Here is a 23,648-nt window from a genome sequence, read left to right on the forward strand (position 1 = left end):
TTACTGTTTTCTGTTTAGTATTAAATTTAAAATTAAGATGCATTTATTACATCGGTGATCCGTTTATTTGGCAATCGCCAATGGCAGTCAGCAGGGTTTAAGAACATTTTTTGTTCGACCTGTTAGTCAAATGCGTTTTGTTAAAATATACTTTTTCACTTTTTTGGTCTTTTGGAAAATGTTGTTTGTGCTGTATTTAGACCCCTCTAACAAGAATTTGTTTTGCATGCACACGTATAAAAATTGCGGTTTTTATCCAACGCAATCATAGGTTTGAACGTTGTTTTCAATTTAGACTTGTATATATATATATATATATATATTAAGTATTAGCTTTCAGATATAAATTACATACAATGAATTAACAAAAGTAGACCCTTTCCAAACCCTCAAATGTATATACTGCTAACGAATTTACGTAACACTATTACAGTTATAACAGGCATAATATATTTTATGGAGTGGAGTGTTGGAGTACACTTTTGGAGTGAGATTTTGGAGTGAAATCTTTGAAATGAGATTTTGGAGTGAACATTTTGGAGTGAGATTTTGGAGTAAAACTTTGAAGTAAATTTTTCTTGTGAATATTGCACTTTACCTGCAAATATTACAGCAATGGAAATAAAAAATATGCATGCAGTGAAACTTATACTTAATATTTATTAACCAAGTCATTTACAAACAATTTTAATGCATACTGATACTTTATAATCACTTTTACAGACAGAATTGTGATTTCCCAGTTCCAGTGAAGAATGCATCTTCACCATGATGGGGAGTTTGACATACTCGTGTATCATGTGTATCATGTTTGTAGTATTTTGTAAGATGAAAAATTAGCGTTTACATTATCATTTAGGTATCAAAATAATTGTTTTTGCATTATTGTTCTCAGCTATTTTCATTGAATTACAAATTAACACACCAGACGTTTGCTTGAGTCACTCTTCTGTTTAAAAAAAATATGTTAAAATGTTATTTAAAAATCTTGAAAGTATTTCCATTTTCTGATTTTTTTGGGATGAATTTTGGGTTTATGGAAATATTAGTTATAAATCCTTGTTACCTAAACATAAAACTGTCAACAGTCAGTTAATACAACTGAGTTGTGTTGGCATTTTAGAAATGATCTCAAATGCAATATTTAAGATGAATGTGATTTTATAACCTTGACTTCCCCGTTTATGTTTGAATGCTAGGAAGTTTTCATATTGCTGGCTGTTTGTACATATATTGAAGGTGTGCATGTGTTCAGGGTTTGATTTTTATTAATATTTGCTCTTTTAGGAGATTTTCTTTGTCAATTTTTTGGAGTATTTACTTGCATAAAGAGGTGCATCGTGATTATGCCCGCGCAACTGAAAGTTGGGAGGCATATTGTTTTAATCCTGTCTGTCCGTCCTTTCTTCTGTTTGTCCGTCCGTCAATCTGTTCGTCCCATTAAGGGTATATAGTTATTCCAGGTATCTCCTCCTACAGTTTGAAAGCTAGGAAGTTTTCACATTTTTGTCTGTTTGTACATATAATGAAGGTGTTCATGTGGTCAGGGTTTTGAATTCTAGTAATATTTTCTCTCTTGGCATAAAGTTGACATTTGTCAATTTTTTGGAGTATTCACTTTTTTTAAGAGGTGCATAGCGTTTCCGGGTAACTCCTCCTACAGTGAACCATAGACATATGTGCTCCTATGCTCAACTTTGTGTATTTTAGAATAACACTTTGCATTTACGGGGGCATCATTTGTGCCTCCCAAACACATAAGTTTCTCAAAGAATGTCATACATTTACTTTGTTATGATACAGCTACTTCAGAGCAGAGTGCAGGGGCATCACTTTGACTAGGTCAATTTTGTGTTTTACTCCTTGCATAAAGACGTGCACATTAGTATGATATCCAGGTCCATTGATTTTTTTTTAGACTTATGCCCCTTTGGACTTCCCCTGAATTTGACAGTTGTAGGAAGCTAACCCTGCATTTCATTGCAGAAGGATTTTTTTTAAGTTATAAACATATATCTTGAGAGTTTTAAAGCATCATTTTATTTTTATTTAGTCTTTGGAATTTTATACAATTCAGTATGCACTTTGTCATCACAACTCCTCCGATCCTAATATGAAGATGTGCATATTAGTTTAACATCCTTTTCAGTTGACATAAAAGTTAGGTTCCAAATATGCTTTTGGCTCATTTAAGATTGAGGGAAGCGGGGGATCAAATATAATCATGTATGAAAGCAGGGACTGCTGTGACAAACAGGGCCTCATAAACTTTTCATATCAAGTCGGTAATAGCGGCAATGTAGGTAAATATATGTAGGAAAAGAGAATAGAATTTTCAGACACCCTAAGGATGATTATGGCCAATTTTGGTTTTGATTGGCTTGGTGGTTTTGGAGATTAAGATTTTTATAATGATTATTAATTTTTAAAGCATGCATCATTTGGTCTATTGCTGTTAGAGGAAAACATTTTTTTGATAAAAATTATGGAAATCAGATGACGGATGGCAAGTGATGACAAAATGTCAATTGGTACTTCCGGCAAGGTGAGCTAATGATAGGAGCATATTTTGTAATTTTCAAAATAAACACGAACAAATGATTATTTATGATCATCTGTGACCAATATATATATTCATATTCAGAGCTGTAGATTTTAGATTTCTAATTAATACTTTTTCAAATTTAAACAAAACATTCATCTCCCTAACCTTCTACAAGTGCTCGAATAGTATACTTTATACTCCAAAATTTCTCTCCGAAATATAACTCCAAAGATTCACTCCAAAATCTCACTCCAAAATTTCACTCCAACACTCCATTCCAAAACACCACTCCAATACTCCACTCCATAAAATACATTATGCCGTTATAACATAACGATTCAAATTTCAAACCTGATTATGTATAAGAGTTTACGAGATAAAAATATAAAGTATTTAAAGACAATTGAAGGTACAAATTAAATCACAATACTTTCTACGTGACTACGTGCCTAACCCAAATTAAATCTGTATTAAGTATTTGCTCAGGATAATTATAAAAACTGTGCAGGATAACAATGAACGTGATGACATTTATGATGCTGTTAATTGGAATAGATTGCTTCAATATTGATACAAACAATGTAGTCAATATTCTCGGACCAGAAGGAACACATTTTGGATATTCTGCTGTAATGTTTAGCAACGAGGACAGTCAGAAATGGTCAGTATGTCTAAAACTATAATATGAAGTTATACATACACAAATCATAGAAATTAAAAGGGAAAACAAACAGCATATCTGTAATATTGGAACTTTCATTCAATCATGAATAATCATAGGGTTCATAGTTCACGCACGTGTTGTGTTGATAGACATATCAGATAAGGACGCGTCGTGTTGCAAAATGCATAATTGTTGATTATTAGCTCTAGCATTTTATTAAAGTATGTTATGAATCAAGTTGACTGCTATCTCACAATTCCGTTTTTATAAATGTTTAAAACAAATGAATTTGGATTTTAATTTTTTGTCAAAATCGGAGCTCATACCCCACCCTTTATTTCTTATATAAATTTTTGAGCGTTTTAGATGGAGGTTAATTCAGAAAAGCGCTTCGGACGCTATCATGAAGAAGAAGAAGATTTTATTTCCAATTATGGGCCCCAAAGGGCATACACATTACAACGTCAATAATTTTCATAATACAATACAAACAATGAGATAAAAAAAAAACAAAATGAGAACAATTTAAGTTCTTAAAGTAATATGTAGATAAAGAATCTATAATTTTGTAAATATCTAATGCATTATAATGAAAGTGTGGTTGATAAAGATAACAAACAAACAGCCAAAAATAGATATCAATATATGTATAGTACACCATCAGTTTAGATAAATATATAATAACTAGCCAAAAAGATAAAAAAAAGAAGGTTAAACATGTCTACGAGTCATCCTGTGTCAGCGTCAGCAGCAAATAGGAAAGCATTATGGTTTTCTAAAGGCAGCTGACACCAGCGGGTGATACCTTATGAACCATAGGCATGTAAAATATGAGTAAATGTCTCGTTCCTACCTGTATCAAAAGCAAACAAGGTAGTAACATAGGTTAATTAAATGTAGTTGATACCAGGGGACGATGCTTTAAGGATATAAGAGAATATTTGAACAAATATTTTCTTTAAAAATTGGCTAGTATGTTTGTGATATTCAGATCAATATATATTTCTAAGATGTCCAATTAAATGTACATACACACATAGATTCCCATTAAATAATCATCACTAAGGAAGATGTTTGTATATAAATTACATATTATTTTAAGTAAATCAACATTTTCTACACTAACTAACCAGATGATTATTTTGACTGCTCATATGATTAAAATAAGAAGTACATTTTGCAATGCTAGCTAACATACAATTTCTATCACCCCCAAATTTGTTGCAATCAAAACGAAAATGAGCCTCGTCTTCGACGGTATTGGAAGAACATTTATTACATATTCTGTTAATTCGGGGAATACCCTGATATAAACCTAGTTATATTTCTAACTTCTGAGAAGATACACGTAACTTTGTAAAACTTCTTCTTAGCTCAAAATTCTTGGTCAATATTAGATATTTTTCAAAACCAAAGTTTGTTTTATATAAATGGTAGGTTTTCAGTTTACTATCTGAAAATTTATCTAGTTGTTTTTTCCAATAGCTATTATGAGTTTGATAAAGACAGTCTGCCAGCATGAAATACTTATCTCTATTACTTTGTAAATGTAAGTTAAATACTCATTAATAAATAACTTTGCTCTGAGAACCACTACACAGTATCTATAGATAAGGTGTGTTGCATTCTTAATAACAAATATCGTTTCGTAAATCAGATGTCATAACACAGTATCTTGAAGTAATTGCTTATTGCATTTAACATTTTAAGTGATTTATCTTGACACCTTATACCATTTCCCCTACAACTGCAGATTATTGGTGACAGCTGTAAAATAGGTCATTAAGCAAGTTAAGTAAATTAAGTGCATCTGGCGTGACCTCATAGTAGATATAGTATAAATATCAATTGAGATGAAAAAAAGTAATTGTTATGATTATTAAGAGTCGTTCCCTGAAAGCATCAAGATCAAGTGGAAATGACATGTCAAAGAATTGGTTCGAAATTTGTGAAAATGATCTAACTATTGAGATATACCGAAATATACATCAAGTTCGACATCAAATTTAGATGTTGCTATGGCAACTGCTTGAACACTTTTTGGTCCATTTTTGTAAGTAAAGAGTATAAATTACAATTGTATGTACATGACCTTTAAGAGAATCAAAAAGAAAATTGCGTTTGTAGTTATGAATAAGTATGGTAATGACAGATTTAAGAAATGCATTTAGAAAATATATTATTTAGCAGTTATGTCAAAAACTTATCCCTAAAAAATGTCAAATTCCTTGTAAATTGGGATACCAGGTCACCAATTTTACTCTGTTAGTTTTTTAATAGTTTAATCATTGATAAATCAAAATACAAATGATTGTTGTTGTTGGTGGGGGTGGGGGTTGGGGGGTTGGGTGATATTAAAATTTTTGTCTTATTCCATTTTTCTGAAACCATTGTTTGTGATATTACTGAACCTAATATTGCTACAAACAGAATATTGAAATTAATCCAAGTGATTTATTTGTCTTGAAATACTTATATTTGCTCTCAGAAAACATAAATGTTCCCAAATTAAGTAAAACAACTGCTGAATTCGTATATCTCTATTAAAAAACCCTTGTGGTAGCTTCCCCTGAATTACTCTTTAGACAAGAAGACACAAATGATTTATGTATGTCTACAGAAAACTATTCCACATATGATGATGACAAAATGTATTTTCAGTTTCTATATGTATGTAAAGTAAAGATAATTGATCAGCTATTTCATTTATATGATTTTTAGTTTAAAGCAACTTTATGCACAGGATGTTTTTGTTTATATACAGTTTTGTATAGAAGCAAAATCGACATGGTAAGAAAATACAAATAAGAACAACATAAGAAACACAATTCCATTTTAATATTCTTGTCATGGTTAGAAAATACATAAAATAACAAGATTACAAACTCAATCCCAATTTTATATTCTTGTACGTGTCTACAATAAAATAAATCTATTCTATTTTTAGAAATTTACTTGTGATGATATAAACGTTACCAAAAATAATTCACTTTGTGTTGCGTTGATACATTCGTGTGACGCACAGTTTATAATTCGTTTGTAGTGTCCTGGTGTACTGTCGTAAATTCATGGGAGGTGTCCGTTGTAATTCAGTGGTTTACATGTTGTAATGTACTATTATAATTTATTTATGTGTTTCTCTGTTCTGAGTGTTCTTGTGTTTATTTGTACTGTATTCCTGTCACGTAATGTTGTCATTTTAGCGGTATTTTTAACATTGCCATATAAGCGGGAGGTTTGGCTAGCCATAAAACCAGGTTCAACCCACTATTTTTCTTACAATTTTAAGAACATGGCAGTTGTTATCAAATAGTCCGTTTCTATGTATGTTGGCGTTGGTTTTTGTTGCTGTTCAGTGTTTCTGTTGTTCCGTTGTTTTCCTCTTATAGTTGATGCGTTTCCCTTGGTTGTTGCTTTGTGACCCGGATTTGTTTTCGCTTAATCGACTTACGACTATTGAACAGCAGTATACTACTGTTGACTTTATTTTGAACTCGGTAAGTAAAAGATATTTCATGAAGTTATTGATGTGGGGCGGGGACAGATACGGGGACGATTCCAATTTTCTGTATTAGCGCTTAGTGTATAAACAGTGTCGAAACTTGAGTGTATGTATATTATGTATTGGACAGATACTCACATGTTTATTGAAATCAAATGTGTTTATGTTACAGTACATGTCACTCTAGTCGAAGCTTCAAATTTGATATTGAATTACATTCATAGCGACTAAAGCGCTGTGAGTTGCGAAGTAATCTCACATGTGAAATATCAGTGTTTATTTTACTCTAGGAAGTAGCACAACAATTCTGTTGTCAAATTTGTCAAGCAATACAAACAGCTGTTCCTGGTAACATATAAACATCATTCGGTGTGGTTTATTGACTATCTTAATTTAAATCAATATAATACATGCATTAACAGAATAACTACATGTAACTATTGAATTCTAATACTGAAAATTTATATCTTGTAACTTAAAATGTTATTTGGACATTCGTTATATATTATTTGTTTTCGAATTCCAAATATAGTTATTCTACATGCATATTTACTTATTTGACAGGGACTTTGAATGTATCTCTCAACACGATGTCATAAAAATCAGTAAAAATGAAGCTTTTCCTACATATACATGTATGCTTGTTTAACATGTCAGGTAAATTCATAAAATGATTTGAAATTATTCGTGATTAACAATCATGACAATGTTATAGATCTAAATTATACTCGGCATTTCTAAATATCAATCAATCAAATATTGTTGAATAAACAATGTACATGTGCACTTTTTACTGCATGCATGGTAACAAATCATTTGATTTTCTTTCTACCAACTCCTTGAATATCACGAAGAGTCAAAAGTAAAGATATGGATGAGATACCTTATATATGTAGACCTGCATTGGCAGGTATATATAATATTAATGTTTTGCTTCTTATCTTACATATTTGACCCCATTTTACGATTTTGATGATCAGCAATTTGGAATTGTATAATAATAATTAGCTACATGTAGTTTCACATGAAACATTTGCTGTGAAGTCTTTTCATATTTTATTTTCAAATTGGATGACATTGTTTTAAAGAATCAATACAATCCTGTTGCAGTTACGAAAAAAAAGAACACTGTTACTGATAATACACTGAAAGTTAAATGTATAAAAGACACACTGTTTTTTTTCTGAAAGGTCTGAAAGATCAGTTTATCAGAACATTATAAAATGAACTAAGTTAAGATTGATTGATTGATTGTATTATTGTTGTTTAACGCCACTAGCGTTATGAGATGCAATTAGGTGCCAAAAATATCAGATGTCAACCAATACAGTGGATTATCTTGTATTAGAATGTGAATATTTTTTCAGGAAACGTAGTCTAGAAGACTAATGATTTTACTGTGCATGTTCCCTGTTTGCAACATCACGTAGTTGAACATTCATAATATTATGTCACTTTCACAGTGTAACCAGACCGACAAACAAATTTTGAGTAAAGATGTTTTTGTTTGCTCTGGACAACGATCATTGCATGACTATGGATAACAGTCTGAAGCTATCGACCTTTCTGTTGATATAATGAAGAAAACAGATTGCAATTGCCTCAATTAGTGCACTATTTGTTTTATCAACATATTACAAATGGACTTGGAATAGAAGGGAGGTAGACAAAATTGTGAGATTCACTTACAAACAAAAGTAATTTCTTATTTCCAAATTTAACAATGGAAAATTGTGTAGGTACCAAGAGGACAATTAAAGTGTATGACAGTATTTGATATTTTCGACAAAGCCTGATGGCAATTGAATGTTTGAAATGGATGAATTTTTCACATCTCAACAAATAGTAATCCTTTTTTCCATCATGCAAGAAAACGTTGTGCAGCTAGAGAGAAATTCATTGCAGAACTTCAGCAAAATTTGCAATGCCAATTTTTATAAACATTTTATAGAATGTTGCTTATGTTATTCTCTCCATATAAACTCCAAAATAATTATACAGTCATATCAAAGTTGTTATAAAGAATCAAATAGTTTTAAGAAAAGAAACCAATGGTGTCGATATTCTTTTCTGTGCCGGAAATACTTGTTATCTTATTATAATCATTGCTGCAACAAACATTTGTAGAACTTCAAATATGTTTTTACATTAAAACTGCTATCTCTTAATCCTACTATGTTGGATTTAAGCCTAGTATAGTATTTGGATCGACAAATGTATGCATTTTTCGACAGAAATCATTGGTCAATAGCTCATTTAATAGGTTACTACTACACTGAAATTAGAAATGCAACAGTTAGCATATTGCCGGATTCTAAACCAAAACTAACATGTATATTTACATAATATAATGTTTTGAAAATTTTGTGTTCCGATTTTATTTTTTGTAAACTTCCATCAAGTCAAGTTATTAAAACATAATTTTTGATAACAATGGTTACTATGCTTACGAAAACAATTTCGACACCTACATAAGAAGAAAAGGCAATTATTTGGAACCTTGAAATCAAGTCTTTAACTATAATGCAACCAGATTCCAACACCTTGCATGCGAATTGTATGTTTGAGTTGGCTAATCAAGGAAAATATGGAAAAAGTCAACCGACCAAGCTCATTTGAAGGAGAAATGTCCCATTTTTCGTACTTATATATGATATTTGCATTTAATTATAATTGACTATGTAAGGTATCAAAATGTGTATAGTTTACTTTCTTATTACTGCTTGAACATAACTGATCATTTAATATGAAATGATTGCATGAATAATGTTTATGTCTGGAAATTATTTTTTTTATAATTTTTTTTATTTTAGCCATGGTGTTGTCAGTTTATTTTTCGGTTTATGAGTTTGAATGTCCTTCTGGTATCTTTCGTCCCTCTTTTATAACATTAAAAAATAAAGAAAATGGAAAAACCTCAAAAATTACATTTTTTCAAAATAAAAAAAAAAAATACATATATACTCTAAGATTTTTTTGTCAAGAATACACCTGATGCAATTGTTTTAATGATGATGTTCGTTTATGTCACAAAATCTGGGATGAAAAATTTGCAGCCATAAAAATGGGTTATTTTGTGAATTTTTACAAATCGTGATTTTTGGAAAAACTATAAATTTTAAAATTCAAAATTTTTACTTAACATGAAAGAATTTTCCAAACTTTTAAATATCATTTTGAAACACTTATATATTATATCTTAATAGCAAAAGAAAAAGTTGAAATACATGTTTCCATTTTGTAACAATAAAGTAATAAAAAAACAGGAAAAATGGACTTCTCATCGAGCATTAACGACGTTTTTCAAGCAAATTCAAAGTAACTTGTTTCCATGGCAACCAACACTTCGATTATTATTTTTGTTGTCAGTGCACCATGACAAACCCATGATATAAAAATAAAGGAAATCCCGGAGTATGCATTTCTTTGATTTTTTTTGAAATTCTTTGATGCTTACAGAAAATGACTCTTTATGGTTTTTGATACGGAAATTTTGGTTTCAGCTTCTTCAGAAACGAGTATGTAACTTAAGTTTATATAATGAATATATAATTTAAAGAATCTATTTTGAATTATATACATGATATGATAACAAAGTTTACATTGTTATATATGTCTTTAATAAGACTTCGTAATGTTAAAAAAAATTTATGAAACATACTTTTTATTTTCAAAACTTAGAAACGTAACAGATTTATGTTTAAATTGAATCAATTAATTGCAGTAATATCATTATTTCGTCGTTTTTGTTTTTTCTTCTTGTAGAAATGTTATTATAGTTAAGAGATCAAAATTCATGATTCAATTTCTATAATTTACAAATTAAGTATCCAAATAATATTTTAAACATACAAAACTTCAAGCAATTTTTTTTTATTCAAAACAAAATGTGTTTGAATTGTATAAAAGATAATATAAGTGTGCATAAAAAATTAAAAACTAAGACAAAAACGAAATTTCACCTCATAATATACGAAAACATTCAGAGATTTCTTTAAAATGTATTACTTTTACATAAACACCAATTTTAAAGATATGCACGACTTACAGATATTTGGCTATTTTGTCTAGGTTCCTAATTTCTATTTATTCAAACATGCATGACAGTCAAATGTTTAGCGCTTCGAATACATGAATTCACAAAATGTATATAATACTTATTTCATATACATTTGAGAATGTTAAGACGAAAACATTTGTTTTTATTTCAACATACACTTTTCAAGCTGAGAATTTTTATTCATTTCAAAATTATGATTATCATTATGAAAAGATCAGAATTATGCAGTTTCTGTGCGAAACATCAATAGAAGACAATAAAATGGCTGAAAATGGTATACTGGAGATTTTATAAGACTAGGATCACATATTCGTCAAATATAAATGTTATGACCCGATTCGTAAAGATGACAGTTACAGAAAACCCTAAATAAGGTCGTCCATCAATTTGATGGAGGTACTGGCCAAGATAATGCAAAGCTAAACAGATAGTACCAGCTGCTATGAAGAAGAAAGATTTATTTTTTACTCAAGTCGTTATTCCAAAACAGTACCTTAGGTTCTACAGAGGATTATTATCTGACCACAAAACACTAGACCTACTCCCTGATCCAGTTTTTGTGGATGACAAAATTGACTCCGAAAACGTAAAATGATTTAGGAATAAAACTACATCAGTTGAAATTGTAAAAACAAAATCTAACAATGTTCATGCATACAAGGATCATCAGATATAATAAAACCTTAAGTTACAATGAGAAATGCTCGTTTAAAAGCATAACCGAAATACCTCATTACATATTTGTATTTTATTATCCTTTTTGGGGAAATTTAAACATTTCTGCAATGTTATAGTCTCATTCAATTACATCGTGCGTTATTCGTGTAAAAAAAGTATTATAAAGACAATGAAAGATCTTGCATTTCTGAAATATTCCATCTCCCTATTGCTTGAAGAAATTGAGAATTGAATAATATTTTCAAATTGACAAAAATAAATTATAAGAGTTGTCAAATATGTGTATGTATTTTTTGCATTCTTAATTCACTTTTCATTATTACTTTATTTACTGAATTGCTTTACATCATTTTTATTTCACTTATCAATGTTTTATTACATTGTGTGTATGTATATAATTATTAAATCCATATATCATTCATAGTAAATAAAATGCATCCAGTTATATTTATTCTTATTTCAAATTTCACAATCTGTTATCGATTGCAAATGCGATGATGCTTAACAAACAAAATTACAAATATAAAATACCTCAGGGCGTATACCTTTTATCACAGATACGACCTTACGGCAAAAGAATCTGCATTACATTTAACCATTATGGAACGCCTATATTCGTTAAACATTTCAAGTGCAGTTTTATCTGTTATTTGTCGTCCAATTAGCATCAAGTTATTAAATTATAATCATTACGAGTATTTGTGGAATCATAATTAATTTGATACATTTTTGAAGTAAAATAAAATTCATATTGACATTCAAACTTTGTACATCAATTTTTGAAAAGTCACACATTTCAAGTTTATACTTTATATGCTGATGATATTGTATTACTATCAGAAAGCAAAACTGGTTTACAAACCAGTCTCAATATTCTTGGTACATATTGCTCGAATTAGAAACTGAAGGTTAACGTACAAAAATCAAAGGTATAATATTTAATTTTAATGGTAAAACACATACAAACCGTCTCAAAATATTGTTACTTGGGAATAATGTTAAAGTGTAATGGTAACTTCAACTTAGCTGTATCCTTACTTATGGAAAAACCTAGAAAACCTGTTTTAAGATTAAGAAAACAATTGGATTGGATAATCCTTGTAAACTTTTAGAAAAATATTTGATTCATTAAAAAGTCCGATCTTGCTGTATTGTAGTGAGGTTTTGGGTGTTTTTGAGACTTTAGGAGACAATTCCATTTTGGAAAAAAATCATATGAAGTTCATTAAAGAAATTTTAAGTGTTCATTGCAAAGGAATTAATGCTGCTTGTAGAGCTGAACTTGGCAGGCTACCATTGTGGTCAAAAATCTCATTTTCTTGTATTAAATTTTTTGAATATATTTTAGGGTCTGAAAACACCCTTGTATCCAAAATTTTTTTGGCAACTGAAAAAAATAACCCCTGGGCAAAGAAACTTTATTCTATTTTAAACAATCTAGGGTTTTCAAACCTAGCTGGGAGAAAAGTGTCTATTAAACAATATCTACCAAGTATTAAACAACGAGTGATTGGTCAGTGCACGCAGGATCAATCATCAAAAATGTACAATTCATCCAAACTAAAATTTTATCAACAATTTAATAATTCAAAGCAGCGTAGTTCTTATGTTGATGTTCTATTATAAGTAACAAATTAGAAAAGTCATCTCTGTGTAAAATAAGATTGAGTGCACACAATCTTGCTATAGAAAAAGGGCGACACTTAGGTTTACCCACCAATAAACGAGTTTATAATGTATGTAAATCGTGTGAGGTAGATGATGAAAATCACTTTTTACTGAACTGTGAAAACTACAGAATAAACTTTAAAACTATTATATTAAATATACTTCCTAAAGTAGTAGTGAGAACCAGGTAAATATGAAATGTTGCATTAATAGAAATTCTTTATAAGTCCTGAAATTGACTAGTTCTTATATACGTAAATGTCTGGATTATAGAAACGAGATTTTAGCTCTCTATTTATAACATATTATTTCATTATGCTGTATTCATTAATGTACTGAAATATGGGCCTTTGCCAATTATAGTAATTTGGTTGTGCCAATAAAATGTTTGTCTTTGTATTTGTATGTGTATGTATCAGTCTTAGTGATGGAATTACACATGCATCGTATCATACATTATATATATCATTCTCATGCAGTTATTTTGTATCAATGGTTCTGATTGGATGACAGTAAGCGTAAACTTCTCTATCTCCTTGTCTGTAACTAAGGAAGCCGACATTTTGAATTGCAGAATGTATTGACATTTCTACAATAATAAGCAAAAAACTCACATGTTGCACCTAGAAATCTCCTTTTTATCAAATTTCATTACATTCTGAAGCGGTCAAGAAGCCAGAAAACGCCCGGTGTGTACGTTTGACGCCGGAAGCATACCTATGACGCCACCTAGTTTAGTACATTTTATATATCAATCTAAGTGATGGAATTGGAGGTCATATATGGTCCCTCACTGCATTGTATCGAAAAACCAAAAGATGAATTGTCCCAAAACGGCCCCTATATATAAAAAAGAAGATGTGGTATGATTGCCAATGAGACAACTCTCCACAAGAGAAAATGACACAGAAATTAACAACTATAGGTCACCGTACGGCCTTCAACAATGAGCAAAGCTCATACCGCACAGTCAGCTATAAAAGGCCCCGAAATGAAAATGAGAAAACTAACGGCCTAATTTATGTACAAAAAATTAACGAAAAACAAATATGTAACACATAAACAAACGACAACCACTGAATTACAGGCTCCTGACTTGGGACACGCACATACATACAGAATGTGGCGGGGTTAAACATGTTAGCGGGATCCCAACCCTCCCCTTACCTGGGACAGTGGTGTAACAGTACAACATAAGAACGAACTATAAAAATCAGTTGAAAGAGGCTTAACTCATCAGATGGATAAAAATACAAATACTACAAATACAAGTGGACGTAGCCGGGTACTTATACATTCAAACAACAAAAAGACACAGATCTATACACTACTAATGAAACAAACTTGATTATAGGTGTGTAATCAACACTAGAACACTTGTTTATGCTGTAGGCAATTTATTCTCGAGAAGAAAAAGAACGAAATCATATCTGGAGTTATCTAGTGTATAGTAAAATACTAAAACGACAGGAAGTTTGAACTATAAATCTTTGCATATGAACAGCAGGAGTTAGAATTTTCATTTGAATCGTCTCCAGATATTCTATTCAAAAAATAAGGAATAGGAAAAAAAATTCAAAATTATATCTCCTGCTTTTCAATAAATACCATTTGGACAACATTGGCGCAGAGATATACAGAGTTGCCGCTTTTATATGATTTATGATAGGATAAAAGGACAGAAATGCCTTAATGATTATAATTCTAATAACAAATGTATTGTATGATATTAAATATTTTCGGACTGGCATACATTTTTCCATCGTAGATGTACTTGTATCAAAATAAATATAGTTTGCTTAATGTTTTTTTTAATTCTTGTTTTAATCATTACAGGGTTGTAATAGGAGCTATAAAGGCAAACTTTACGAACGACCAAATAATAACGACACCAGGCAATATATTTAAGTGTAAACTGAACTTTACCAAACCCACACAAGATTGTGAACCAATGAACATCAGAACTAATGGTAAGTAAGCAATGACACAAGACGTTAGTGTGAGTGAACCAATCAACATCAGAACTAATGGTAAGTAAGCAATGACACAGGACGTTAGTGTGAGTGAACCTATGAACATCAGAACAAATGGTAAGTAAGCAATGACACAGGACGTTAGTGTGAGTGAACCAATGAACATCAAAACTAATGGTAAGCAAGCAATGACACAGGACCTTAGTGTGAGTGAACCAATGAACATCAGAACTAATTGTAAGTAAGCAATGACACAGGACGTTAGTATGAGTGAACCTATGAACATAAAAACCAATGGTAAGTAAGCAATGACACAAGACGTGAGTGTGAGTGAATCTATGCTTATCAAAACTAATGGTTAACATAAGCAATGACACGAGACGTGAGTGTGAGTGAACCAATGAACATCAGAACTAATGGTTAACATAAGCAATGACACAAGACGTGGGTGTGAGTGAACCTATGATTATCAAAACTAGTGGTTAGTAAGCAATGGCACAAGACGTTTGTGTGAGTGAAGTAATGAACATCAGAAAAATTGAATATAAGCAATGACACAGGAGATGAGTGTGAATACACCAATGAACATCAGAACTGATGGCAAATTAGCAAAACTCACACAGGGGTGGGTGTCAGTCAACCAATGGATGTAAGCAATGACTCAGGAGGGGAGTTTGAGAGAACCAATGAACATCAGAACTAATGGTAAGTAAGCAAAGCTCACATAGAACGTGAGTGTGAGTGAACCAATGAACATCAGAATTTATCGAAGGTCAATTAAAATCCTTTCCTGGTGGACTAGAACTAATGTATAGGTAGGTAAAAAATCCATTCGAGTGTGAACCAATGAAAATTAGAATAAATGGTATGTCAATAAAATCTATACGGGTCAAGCGTGCACCAATGAAACCAGAACAAATGATAGGTAAATAGAATGCATACATGATGATTTTGACCCAACGAACAACAGAACAAATGGTCGGTAAATAAAATCCATGTCAGGCGTGTCTGATACAATGAAAATCAGATCGAATGTTTGGTAAATGAAATCATACAGAAAAGTGTGAATCAATTAACAGCAGAACAAATGGATTGTAAATCAAATTCACGCAGGACAAACGTGAACCAAATACCATTAGAAAGGATGGTAAATAAATATATTCCATACCGAAAATTTGTGTGACATAGAAATTATTCAGGATGACTGTGAACTAATGAATATCAGAACAAATGGTAGGGAAATACAATGGCTTTATTATGAGTCTGAACCAATTAACATCAAAACAAATGGTAGGTACATTTGTAAAAACAATCAATGCAGGACGATTGTGCGGATATAAACATCAAAACAAAGAAACTACACAGGATGAGTATGAATAACTAACAGGAGCACAAATTGTAGGTTAATAAGATTGACTGATTGAATGATTGGTGTTTAACACCACTTGCAACACTATAGGGCTATTTCGTGGGTCATTTTTGTTGGTTAAGGAAGCCGGAGTGCCAGGAAAGAACCACCGACCTTCGGTAGTAAAAATTGTAATCGTAGTCAATTAAGATTGAAGTCTAGTCACCTGCCACGTGGTCAATAGGATCCATAAAGGCTAAGGGTGAACCAATTAACATTAGCACAAATGGTAGGTAAATAGGATCCGTACAGACTAAGTGTGATGCATTTAACATGAGCAAAAATGGCAGATAAATAGGAACCATACAGGCTAAGTGTGAATCAATAAACATGAGCACGAATGGTAGGCAAATAGGGTCCATACAGACTAAGTGTGAACCAATTAATATAAGTACAAATGGTAGGTAAAAAGGATCCGTACAGGCTAAGTGTTAACCAATTAACATGAGTACAAATGGTAGGCAAATAGGATCGTTGCAGGCTAAGTGTGAAGCAATCAACATGTGCATAAATGGAAGGCAAAAATGATCCATACAGGCTAAGTGTGAACCAATTTAAAACATGAGCACAAATTGTTGCAAATAGGATCCATACAGGCTAAGTGTGAACAAATTAGCTTGAGCACAAATGGTAAGTTAATAGAACACATACAGGCTAAGCGTGAACCAATTGACATGAGGACAAATGGTAGGCAAAAAGGACCTTTACAGGCTAAATGTGAACCAATTTACATAAGTAAAAATGGTAGGTTGATAAGATCCATACAGGCTAAGGGAGGGCGTTCAGTTTATCTATGGTAGGGGGTTCAAACTTCCAAGGCTTAGTAAAAATAAAAAAAAAAGTTTTATTCTTTTCGAGTACTTATTAATGCATTAAAACTACATAACATAGCTGGAATATCTATGACAATAAAAAATCTGAGGTCTATATTGGATGGAGTTCAGTTTTCCATGGTATGGGGTTCAATTTTCAATGGCTGGGTAGAAAAAATATAAAATTTTCATACATGTTTTATTCCTACCAAGTACTTATCTATGCATTATAAGTACATAACAAAGCTGGAATATTATCTTTATTACCAAAGTCTATATAAACTATAGGTATGATTATTTAAAAATCTGGGGTCAATAGGGATGTCAGTTTTCTCTGGTAGGGGGTTCAATTTTTCATGGATGAGACATGACAAGTACTTAGTTATGTTTTATAACTTCATAACATAGATATAAAAAGATGTGGTATGAGTGCCAATGAGACAACTCTCCATCCAAGTCACAATGTGTAAAAAGTAAACAATTATAGGTCAAAGTACGGCCAGCAACACGGAGCCTTGGTTTACACCGAACAGCAAGCTATAAAGGGCCCCAAAAATGATTAGTGTAAAACCATTCAAACAGGAAAACCAACGGTCTAATCTATATAAAAAACGAGAAACGAGAAACACTTATGAACCACATCAACAAACGACAACCACTGAACATCAGGTTCCTGACTTAGGACAGGTGCAAAGAAATGCATCGGATTTAAACGTTTGAATAGGCGCTAACTTTCATCCTACCTGAAACAATAGTGTAACATCACAACATAGAAAGACACACTATAAAATATCAATTTATATGGCTTAACTCAATCAAAAGACATATTTATAAAAACAAGTGAACATACACTGAACGAATAAATTTGATCTATGACACAATGTAAATACAAAATTAATATTGTTAAAATATAAATTAAATATAACTTGTTTTATTCCTACCAAGAACTAGTTAATGCATTATTGCTATATAAAAAAGATCGAATAGATATAACAATTTGAAAATCTGCGGTCTATAGTGGTGTGGGTGCAGTTTTCCATGGTCAATTTTTCATTGCTGAGTAAAAAATTTAAAAATATTTTCAATTCATATAGTAATAATGTAGTTATAAGTACTTGGCAGGAATAAAACATTTTACGAAATTTTTTGTAAAAGTTTTACTCGGCCGTGGAAAATTGAACACCCTAACATGGAAAACTGAAACCCTTCCTATAGACCTCAGAATTTCAATTTGTCTTAGCTATTTAAGCTATGTTAGAAAGTAAAAATGCATTTATAAGTACTTCGTACGAATAAAATATCTTAGAAAATATTTTTATTTTTTTTACTCACCCATGGAAAATTGAACCCCCTACAAAGGAAACTGAACTACTTAAATAGACCACATATTTTCAAATTGTCATAGCTATTCCAGCGTTGTTATACAGTAACAATGCATTAATCATTACTTGATGAGATTTTTCAATATTCTTACTCAGCCATTGAAAATTGAATCCTCTCCTATAGACCTCAGATTTTCAAATTGTCATAACTATTTCATCTATGTTATATAGTAATAATGGATTCATAGTGTTTGGTAAGCATACACATCTTAGAAATGATGTTGAAATATTTCTACTTAGCCATTGAAAATTGAACTGTTTGCCATAAATCATGTCAGAACCGGAGCCAAACTTGTCCATACAATCCTTGGTTAGAACAAGTGGCTGACCTACGTTATGATATCCTCATGATATATTGCGAGACAACACTGTTTTATTAGCTTTCCTCGGCAACCGACTGGCTTACTTAATCATATCACAACCGACTGTGACTCAAACATATCTTTCTAGCTTAATAAACCCTCTACTAAGACTATTATATAATTACAAGCTACGTTAACAATTTAAAATGAAACGTTGGCAGTCATTTTTAGAAGTACAACACCTACCTAAATAAAACATCATCTCATCATAACATATTACATGTACAAATTTATATAATTAACGCTCATATTCCCCCCAGTTTTTAAGGTTCATTCGTGAAATATGTGAGAGTAATACTGCGATAAAAAGTATAACAAAAAACTCCAAGGTAAATTAAAAAATGCATGTCAATAAAAAACAGACAAAATCATTCGTTATCAACTAATTTAGTTCACTTCCAGCAAAATATATACTTTACAGATAATATAAGATGGCCAGACCTCCCTGGATACGAGGAAGATAACGAATTACTTGGAGCAGCAATGTCTATTTTTGATGACACCATAATTGTAAGTAAACCGCAGTTACCAAACATTGTCTTAAGAAAGTAGCATTTTTTTTAACCTCGATTGGCTTTTTATTTGACTCTGTTGTTGTATATATGGCACTATTAGACAGCATTGTAAATAGCATAAACATCAAACCATAAACTCACTCCAAAATTTAACTCGAACACTCCACTCTAATACTCCACTCCATTCCATAAAATACATTATGCCAATACTCCACTCCAGTACGCCACTCCATAAAATACATTTTACCATTATATAAATCCAATTTACTATTTCAAGAAGTACAACACTCTTCCTTTATTGATTTAAATTCTGCTAAATTTAGAATGATTGAAATAGTTATGGACATCGATTAAAACAGACTATTTATCTATGACAACTTCTTCTAATCTGGAAAAATCCTGAACAGGATATAACATAAAAAGGAGGATATAATATCCCGTCGCAAATCAGTTTAGGTCGATTTAAGTCGTTCTTCTTCACAACTATGTTCGAGAAGGTTTTGTGTAAGGAGCATATTCCCGCTTATGGATGCCATACAGTGTAAACATGGAAGTTTTAATTGGGATATTAAAAGGCAACACGATGGGGAAGAGGGGATATAACTGCTGGTAACGGCAATAGCACTTTTTAGATTTCGATTGACGATGACCCTTTCTGTATTTATCTTCAAAAGTAACGCTTATAACTAATTATTTGAAGGTCAAGGATATGTAAATACTTTAACTTGAACTTTTTATTTCAATGTAGCAACATTCCAGCATCGCACGAATAAGTATATATTTCCCAGTTGATACGATATTCCCGGGCTTGCGTTTCTTATCATGATTTCCTTGATAGAGTATTGCTGCTCACAAAGAAGCTATTAAACCAATAGTTCCAATTGGTAATGTTCATCCCTTCGAAAATTTTAAGACGCCATCAACACAATTTACATTAAAAGTTCTATTGAAGTTGCAATGTACGTATTAGATTGAATGATAAGAACCTCAAATTAATATCCATGCATAATTCATTAGTTATAACCAGTCAAACTCAAACAATTAAATTTCAATATTACTTTTGCAAATTATATCGAGGCTTTATCAAACATTGATTGTGTACTATTAAGTTGCTCTTGTAAATTTCATTTATATAGGTGTTCTCATTTATGTAGGTGTTATATGGTAATTTTTATAAATTTACCGTTTGCAAAAGTATGAATTATTCGAAATACTAAGGATTTGCTTATCCCAGGCATAGATCACCTTAGCCGTATTTGGCACAACTTTTTGGAATTTTGGGTCATAAATGCTCTTCAACTTTGTACTTGTTTGGCTTTCTAACTATTTTGATCTCAGCGTCACTAATGAGTTTTATGTAGACGAAACGCGCGTCTGGCGTATTAAATTATAAGCCCGGTACTTTGATAACTATCCTTACAAATTGTTTAAGACATGTGGTTATTTTTCCTATCGTGTATAAAAATGATCCTCATGAAACAATAATAACCTTTTAGACGCACTTACACTTCTGACACTTCTGGGTCATATATTGGTCTTTTGGAACTATAATGATTGATTGTTGGTTGCTTAACGTCCAAAGGCAAATATTTCATGCATGTTCAGGACGATAACAAATTACCAATATATGCAGTAGGTAGGTCCTGTAATAGATACCTTCTGGGATGAAGGTTGGGAAAATTTGGACTGCCACTGGAAAATGAAAGTAAATTGGATAGGGACAGTAATTTGGACTTGCAACAGGTCACCTAAGAGTCCCTCAAAGAGTTGCCGCAAGGATTCTTAACGTGGCACTCTCTCTGCACGAGGCATCAGATTTAAACTTCTCCATTCCGACCATAAGTGACTGCGTAGTTGTACACCAAGCACAAGCAAACGACTTTTTGCAAGGGATTTACTGTCAGTCGGATGAAAAACTAAGAGTGACCGTATTTCTATTCCCCAGTACCCTTTAGGATTTTTTTTGGACTATACAAATATAGACGGAAACCTGTAATTTAATTGAGACTTGAAAGTTATTCATAATTTGATCCCGAAGCATATATTCCACATATTATTATTTTAAATATGCACGGTATCATTTTTATTACAGTAATGTTTTAGTAATGTATGCAATATTCATAAAAGCTTAAATAGTCCTTGCGTCTTTTCAAATGTATCAAAATAACTTGTATAAGTAACTCTCGAGACGGATAACAGAACATGCACAAGACAAAAGAGTTTAAAAAAAACTAAATACACAATACATAAACACCCTTAAAGGGACACTATCTACGAGATATAAAAGAAAGGAGTAGGTCCGGTAAGGGCCGATTTTGGCCTCAAAATTCAGGTTCATCTGAAGAAAGATTTTGGACACTTTTTAAACACTTAAGTGTCTACTTCAGTCGATTCAATTAGTTTATGTGAAAGATTTGAACTAATTTAATCATTAAAGTCGCTCAAATTCAAGCTTAAATATGAAAAATCTATCAAATATGCCATAATATGTCACATTTCGGATGGTTTTTGTCAAAAATGAAAGTGGCCGCATCCGTGTTCATTCTCAACCTTTATATATGTTATGTATTATCATCAAATACAACTTACATTTAAATATTAAGAATGAACACAAATGCGGCCACATCCATTTCAGACGGAAACCGTCTAAAAATTAACCAAAATGCTAAACTTTCGAAGATTTCAGTAATTTAGCATGACTTAATGATGCTAGTACCAGATACATGTGCATTGTATTGTCAAAAACTGCCCATATCTATGTAACAGAAGTATTCTTCTTTCCAATAAATAGCTAAAAATTTACATTTTAACAATTTTGTAAAACTGCTATATTTTGGGGCCAAAAAGGGGTCTTACTGGGCCTACTCCTTTAAAATTTATATATATATTTTTTTCCAATCATTTATTAAAGTGAAATAGTGAAATAATAATGCTCTGTTAGCAGCTAGTATGTTTCAATTTTGTTAGAATAAGCTAAGAAACATCGAAGATGAATTATTCACTTGCAAGTGAATAATTCGACCCATTGAATCCGTATTCATGTGAACTTCAATTTGACCCCTTAGCTAGAGATGGATTACGCATGAACTATGCGTGTTTAGTTATTAAAAGGAAAATAGTGGCAACATTGAAAGTGAAACAAAGGTAAATCATTTGATTGACTGATTCGATCCACAAAAATCATTCTTATACAGGTAACCACGATGATTAACATATATTTTTAAGCTATTATATGAAATTAAACAGACCTAGAAAAATCAAATTGAACGAGTTTGCTACCTATTTATATCTTAATTTATGTTTATAGTTTATATCGCTTATATGACCGTCGGCAGTCTTCGCAGGTCAACTCGATAGTTAATTAGATGGCATCTAGACTAAAATACACACGAAACGATGATACATATTATCAAGCCCATGCCTAGTAAATTTTTTATTTTAGACTTTTTATAATTTGGATGAACGTTTTAGTATGTTATATCTCAAATATGAGAATTTGAGCCCAACACATAAATTTGACAGCTCCCTTTAATTATTGGATTTGTTTTGTGCGATTAACTATCATTGTACTACTTAAACTGATGTACTGTTTTGTATTGTTTATTTTTTTTGTAGACTTGTGCTCCTCTCTGGAAAAATATGATTCCTCTGAGACAAACCAAGTTTGTCCATCCTATTGGAAGGTGTTTTAACATAGATAGAAATTTGCAATCGTATACAACGAAACAATTCAGTTACAGAGTCTTCAGAAACAACTTTGCAAATCAATCAGATTTCGAATTAGCTCAGATTGGACTTTCAATATCAAACAAAAAGGTAATAACATAGACGACAATAAAGCTATATATTTCAAACTATTGTAACCTTCGAATTTTGCCTTTAGATAAATGAACTACCGGTATAATTATCACCAGATTTGTACTTGTCACCACAACGGTTAACATTTAATTTAGTTTATCAGAATTGCTTGGCCCTCTGAAGTACATGGAATATCATTTAGCAGATATAAGAAGATGTGGTATGAGTGACAATAAGACAACTCTCCATCCAAGTCACAATTTGTAAAAGTAAACCATTAT

At 31.5% G+C, this 23,648-nt stretch overlaps 1 protein-coding gene across 1 annotated transcript; it reads left to right on the top strand.

The window, feature by feature from the left end:
- Positions 1-2,884: 2,884 nt before the first annotated feature.
- On the top strand, positions 2,885-23,397 carry LOC127737184 (integrin alpha-4-like). Its single transcript, XM_052247716.1, has 4 exons — positions 2,885-3,206; positions 14,954-15,087; positions 19,476-19,564; positions 23,185-23,397. Exons 1-4 carry the CDS (start codon positions 3,061-3,063, stop codon positions 23,395-23,397), a joined length of 582 nt encoding a protein of 193 aa, XP_052103676.1. The 5' UTR covers positions 2,885-3,060.
- Positions 23,398-23,648: the final 251 nt, after the last annotated feature.

The sequence above is a fragment of the Mytilus californianus genome, unplaced genomic scaffold (assembly GCF_021869535.1).
Source record: "Mytilus californianus isolate M0D057914Y unplaced genomic scaffold, xbMytCali1.0.p SCAF_4, whole genome shotgun sequence".
In the NCBI taxonomy this organism is placed as follows: Eukaryota; Metazoa; Mollusca; class Bivalvia; order Mytilida; family Mytilidae; genus Mytilus; species Mytilus californianus.

Bases quoted from the DNA above. Each gene is read 5' to 3' on its own strand.
- LOC127737184 (XM_052247716.1), top strand. From the start codon at position 3,061: ATGAACGTGATGACATTTATGATGCTGTTAATTGGAATAGATTGCTTC. The intron at 3,207-14,953 runs GTCAGTATGTCT...TAATCATTACAG, and splicing joins AACGAGGACAGTCAGAAATG to GGTTGTAATAGGAGCTATAA. The intron at 19,565-23,184 runs GTAAGTAAACCG...TTTTTTTTGTAG, and splicing joins TTTTTGATGACACCATAATT to ACTTGTGCTCCTCTCTGGAA.